This window comes from Phyllostomus hastatus, unplaced genomic scaffold (assembly GCF_019186645.2).
Source record: "Phyllostomus hastatus isolate PE091 unplaced genomic scaffold, TTU_PhHast_1.1 phas_scaffold_345, whole genome shotgun sequence".
Taxonomy (NCBI): Eukaryota; Metazoa; Chordata; class Mammalia; order Chiroptera; family Phyllostomidae; genus Phyllostomus; species Phyllostomus hastatus.
The window spans coordinates 23750879-23756853 of NW_025334024.1; the positions used below are offsets into that span (position 1 = coordinate 23750879).

Consider the following 5975-nt stretch of genomic DNA (forward strand, 5'->3'; position numbering starts at 1 on the left):
GGGCACAGGTGTTGTTTTTGTTTGTTTTTCTAGTTCATTCTGTTTCCTCTCCCATCTTTTATTAATTTATGATTTTCTTTCTTCCTTAATTTTTTAAAAATATATTTTATTGATTATGCTCTTAATTCTATTCTTTTGGGGTTTTTTTCTAACTTCTTGAGGTGACGTTGCCTTATTTGTCTCCTCCTGTCTTGATTGGTAGTGAGTCTGTAAACCTCAGGTACCATTTTGGCTGTATTTCACGGTCATGGAACTCACTTCTGCATTCAGGGTAGAAGTACAAATTCCAACCTTGTGGGTTTGGTTTTGCTCCCCAAACTTTTTGCTTGGAAACTTTTTAGACCTACTGAAAATTGGAGAGTGTCTCGCAGTCAGTGCCCTTACATTGTTCGCCTAGATTTATCAGTTAATATTTTGCCACGTTTGCATGTATTTCTTCCGTCCCCTCTACGCTGCCCTTTTCGTTTCTAGCTCTCCTTTTGCTGAGGTCATCTTAAAGTTGCAAACACCACGACACTTCACTCCTAAATACACTAGATAGGAGCTAGGCCGCGTATTTTCTTTCAGAACTGCAATACTGTTAGTATACTTCAGAGTTTTAATATTTATACAATAATGCCATTTAACAGTATACAGTCCATATTAAAAGTTTCTCAGTATTTATTATTTGGGAATATCCTTTGGCGTCGTGAATATATGATCCAGGATCCACTTGGTTTAAAAAAAAATTTGGCGCTCTCCCTCTTAGGAGCTTGCCCAGGCCTTCCCCCCGGCCCTGCGCATCTCCTTCACCCTTCACCCTTCACCCTTCACCCTTCTCTCTCCTCCCTCCTGCACTCCGAGGGCTCATTTCTTCCACAGCTCACTTCTTCTGCCTCTGTGATTTTCAAAACAAACTTTCTCTTACAGTTTGGACCCAAAAAAAGTAAACAAAAAAAATTTTTTGTTATTGATTTCTAATTTGGTTACACTGTGTCCAGAAAACATGATCAATAGAATGTGGATTATTTGGAATTTAGTGCACGGTCAGGTTTTATATCAAGCTTGTTAACTTAGTTCATATCTTTTATGGCCTTACCCATTTTTGCCCTTGATGTTTCATTTTAATGGCAGAGGTTGTTTTGGTCAGTTTCTCCTTGAAATTATCATCTGTAACACTTCATATGTGTCAAAGTGACAATAAAAGATACATGGCAATACTTAGAACAAAAGACAAAACTTCAAATCAATAGGAAAAGCCAGTCTCTAAAAGTTGAAGTGAATAGTTACAGAAAACTCCCAAACTCCAAATTATCTCAAAGTGGGTAAGGTGCCTTTTTGAAGTAGAAATACTGTAATTATTTTTTTTAGATTTCCCAAAAAATATTCTATCTATTTATTTATTTATTTATTTATTTATTTATTTTTAGAGAGGCGAAGGGAGAAAGAAAGGGAGAGAAACATCAACATGTGGTTGCCTCTCGTGTACTCCCAATTGGACACCATGCTTGCAACCCAGGCATGCACCATCACTAGGAATCGAACCGGCAGTCCTTTGATTCACAGCCTGGCACTCAATCTACTGAGCTACACCAGCCAGAGCTAACGATTTTATTTATTTATATTTAGAGAAGGGAAGGGAGAGAGAGAAACATCAGTGTGTGGTTGCCTCTCGCACTCCCCCTCCTGGGGACCTGGCCCACAACCCAGGCATGTGCCCTGACTGGGAATTGAACTGATGATCCTCTGGTTCGCAGGCTGGCACTCAATCCGCTGAGCCATACCAGCCAGGGCAAAATACTGTAATTTCTGTTGAGACATGTTTCTCAGTTTTCTATGCCTTGGAAACTATAAATAGAAATGAATATACATTTTAAGTGTGTCATTTGGACACTTTGGAGATTGGTAAGATATTCCAAATGCTCCATCTGGAGAAGGTGGTATTGATCTGTGAAGAATTTCTACATCCCATAGGGCGGGCCCTGACTAAAGATTTGTTCTGCTTCCTTAATTTCTAAAGATGTTGACCTTGGTTTTGTTCTGGATCTTGGGGTTAGGGGTTAACAGTGCCACAACTAGAGACCGCTGCACTGAACACCTTTTACTCACTTTCTGTCCCACTGCCCCTGCTTTTTCCTGCCCCTGTGTGGGCACCCCTGGGACTCCTGCGCGTAGGCTGAGCCGTGTGTGTCAGGGATGTGCAAGCCCTCTGTCCAGGGTGAGGGGCGCTGTGTTGTTGATTGCCACGTCTGGCCCGGGACCTGCCGACAGTGGGAAGTCCTCCCAGGTGACGACGGTCGGGGACCCCGCTGCAGCTGACCCGGCACTGGAGGCTGAGGACCCGACTGTGGAACAGCGGGAGTGAGGCCGCTTGGGGCCGTTCCCCTCCGGGTGCTGGCTCTAGCCTTAAGGAGGCTCTGAGTCTGTTGATGGAATTGCGTTTTTCCCATTCTGCTCCTCAGACTTCCTGAGATTGAGTAACAGTCCCAGGAAGCCCCCGCCGCGGGCCCTGGGAGCCGTCCGAAGCAGGACTCGTCTCCAGGGAGGTGCCGGTGCTGCTTTGGAGCCGAGCGAGGCTTGGTGACCCGTTCCCCCACAGCACCTTTGTGATCTGCCGGGAAGCCGGGCTGGCTTTGTTTTTGATAAGACAGTTGCTTTATGGAAACGTAAGGAAAGCTGACACCCTGCCAGCGTTTTGCAGTTGTTTGGTTAGTGCTGTTGTCCACGTAGCTGGCTAAGAAGAGCGGAGAAAAGGTTTGGTTCTTGTGGAGGGTCCCTTTCTCGTTTGTCAGGGACTCTCAGTGCTGCTGGTTTTTAGGAAGGCAGTTTTTGTTTCGCTCTGTTGACTGGAACATCCTCAAAGACAAGTCTTTCACCTGCCTTCCGTGTGCAGGGAGAGGACCGCCGAACTCGGTGTGGAACACGCAGGTGTGTAAGGCACGCGGCGTTCTGCTACGTGTGGGCTTAGCGTCCGGCCCAGTCATGTGTGAGATCCTTGAGGTGGGCGGGGAGGGAAAGTTCAGAGATCGTGACCCACCGGAGCGGGGACTGCTGCCGGCTGCAGCCCCCGCGTGTACGCCACAGCACACAAGGACACTCCCCGGGCTTCTGGGGTGAGAGCGGAGTGGGGCAGCGTCTCGTGCATGTCACAGTGCATCGCTGTCTCGGTCGGCCCGGGGTGCTTCGGTGTGAGTGCGGGGGCCGCTGCCGCCTCGGGGACCCTGCTGCTGCGGCGTCCTGCGGAAACAGCAGAGGACGACAGGCTTCGGCTTTGTGGCCTCTGGGTGGGGGTGGGTTTGCCTCTGTGGGCGAGGGGAGGGGCATCAGGGTAGTCCTGCTTTGGGGGCATGGGGACACTGCAGAGGGGATGATGGAAGTGGCAAACCCAGGTTTGTTTGATCCGAGTGGGGGACCCCTGGGGTCTGCGGTGGAGACAGCTCCAAAAGTTGGAGGCAGCCAAACTGGGCCCTGGCAGGTCTTGAATTTTTTAGCCCAGGTGGTAAAATGCTGCAGGTGCCACTTGGTCTCTTCCTGCCCAGAGCTCCTGAGAACTACAATCAGCGTCAGCCTGTCATTCAGGACTCAGAGTGTATTAGACCTACCTGCTGTATTCAACTGGTGTTTCTGTGCTACATAAAATTGATGCTAATTGGAGTAGCTGGAAATCCTATATTGGCAGTCCAAGGACATTTATTTTTATGCCTTAGGCCAGGGGTGTCCAACCTTTTAGCATCCCTGCGCCACACTGGAAGAAGAGCTGTTTTGGGTCACACATTAAATACATTGCAGCACGTAATCTCTCACACACACACACACACACACACACACACACAATCTCAATGTTTTAAGTAAATTTATGATTTTGTGTCGGGCTGCATTCACAGCCATCCTGGGCTACAGGTTGGACAGCCCTGCTAAACCATTACCCAGATGCTTGGTATAGATACCACATGATGGGAGAAGAAAGCCTTCCACAGAAAAAAGTCCGGATAGAGAAGTAGCCCACGTTTGTTCTCGGGATGTGAAGCACCCTCGCCCTCTGAGGGTGAGAGCGAGCTGTTCTCACTGTCTGGCCTACTTACTGGCTTGAGGTTCAACTTGGCATGGTCCTGGGAGTGCTCTCCCCAGCTCTCAGAGGAGGAGCTGATTCGACACGCACACAGATGGTAATCTGCGGCGTGGTTCTGTACCTACAGGTTGGGGTTGTGCTGGAGGAGAACAAAAACTTGGGTGTTGGGCTGTTACGCAGTTGAAGCTCCCGAGCAGAAGTGGTGCCGTGTCGTGCCTTTGTACCTGTGTGCACTGGGTTCCGGGGCGGCGGGGGGTGGGGGGCAGCCGCCAGGCGCCAGCAGCAGTGTGCGTGCACTGGCGTGGATGTTTGCACTGCCCGTGCCCTGAGCCAGCCCCGCCCAAGGTTGAGGAAACCAGATATCCTTGCTAAGCTGCAGGGGGAAGCACTCTAATTTAAAGGGGACCTTTGAGAGGGAGGAGTCCTGGTGTTCTTAGAAAATGTTAAATATGATTTTTAGCAAATTAAGAGTCATTTTGAACAGGTGATATATTTACACGGATCTGAAATATGAAATGCTTTATATGCCTCAAAAGTCTCCTTTATTCCCCTGAGTCCCCACTGTCCTCCACGCCACCCCCCCACCCCCGCCCCCCACCCATTTACACAGACACTGTTCTTGCTCCCTGGAGGGATTTTCTGTGTGTTGCTTGAGTCTTGTGATAAAGAGAGAAACAAAATATATTTCATGAAGGTGTGCTATTTAATTTCATAGGAAGTGCTGATGGGGAAAGAAATTTATTTGGAATTGATTATCAAAAGTAATAGGATAGTTTCTGACAAGTTTGTGGTCTTAATGAACCTGGGTTCATAGATGCTACTTTACCACTTAGAAATTGAAATGAAAAAAAAAACCCCTCCCAGCGGGTGGGTCTTTGGAGTATCAGTAATGAAAACTGTCTTCCGTGTGTCCATTTTTAACATTCCACTCCACCACTCCTTTTTCCTTCTCCCTAAAGCATTTGGCTTCTTGAGTTCCCATCCGCAGTGCCTGTGAAGTGTTCTTTTTCCTAGCCTGGGGCTGGTTTGCGGGCAGTGGAGGGCATAGATTTTTTCGCCTCTTGCCTTTTCTGAATGCTGTAGCAGTCCCTTTTCCTCGTGTTTCTTCCACGAGCAGATTGGCTGTCTTGCCGCTGCCTCACCGCACGGGCCAGTGATATTTCTCGGGTTCTTCTGTCGTGGGCACTCTGCTCTCTACCGTGTGCTGGGTGCTGCTGCGGGGCCGGCCTGCGTGCCGTGCAGCGGGGCCCCTGGGGCTTCTCGGCCACTGTGGGGCGGTTGTGGGTGTTGGAACGGAGCGGGGGGGGGGCATTCAACACGTCTCCAAATGATCCAGGTTGGAATAAATGGCCCCCCCCCCCCCTGCCCGCCCCCCCCCCCCAGCATTCCTTTCTTTTTTTTCTCTGGAAGACTGAAGTATTAGACCTTCGTGTTAGTCTCTGTCCTCACTGGTTACAGGTCATGGAGTAAAACGTTGGGGATTCTTTAGTGACTCGAGCATTAAGGGTAGAGAATAATGACGAGCGTTTAGGATGACAAGATGCAATGACACTGAATTAAACTTCTGTTTTCTGAACTCTGTTTCAGCAACTTTACCAGATCCTGACAGACTTTGATATCCGGTTTTATATGTATGAACTACTTAAAGTAAGTGGCCTTCATAAACAATGAGTTTTTTTCAGGCTTTTTCACTAAAGGAGAAGTTTTTGAGAGAACAAAGAACTCGAGCGGGATATTTCTTGATACCCATAGTATTCAATCAGGGTTTTTGCTTTTGGTTTGTTTTTTGCACTGCTTCCCGGGAGGCCTCCACCGTGGGGTCTTCCGGAGAAACGTACCAGTGGCCCCGAGGAAGGGGGCCAGGTCCGGGGCACCAGGGACATGCACCAGACATGAGGACCTCCCCTTCCGCGCTCTCGTTGCCCCT

The 5975-nt window shown here is 48.7% G+C and overlaps 1 protein-coding gene across 5 annotated transcripts in view; it reads left to right on the plus strand.

Annotated features, from left to right (window-relative positions):
- The window catches only part of CSNK2A2 (casein kinase 2 alpha 2), a 39617-nt gene that overhangs the window by 15548 nt on the left and 18094 nt on the right, over positions 1 to 5975 (plus strand). For all 5 annotated transcript variants that reach the window (XR_006783357.1, XM_045818422.1, XM_045818421.1 and 2 more), the window contains exon 5: positions 5636 to 5695. Coding sequence is in view for 4 of the 5 variants with exons in the window: in XM_045818422.1 (XP_045674378.1) it covers positions 5636 to 5695 (60 nt within the window). In the remaining variant the exon portion in view is untranslated. The remainder of the gene's footprint in view (positions 1 to 5635; positions 5696 to 5975) is intronic.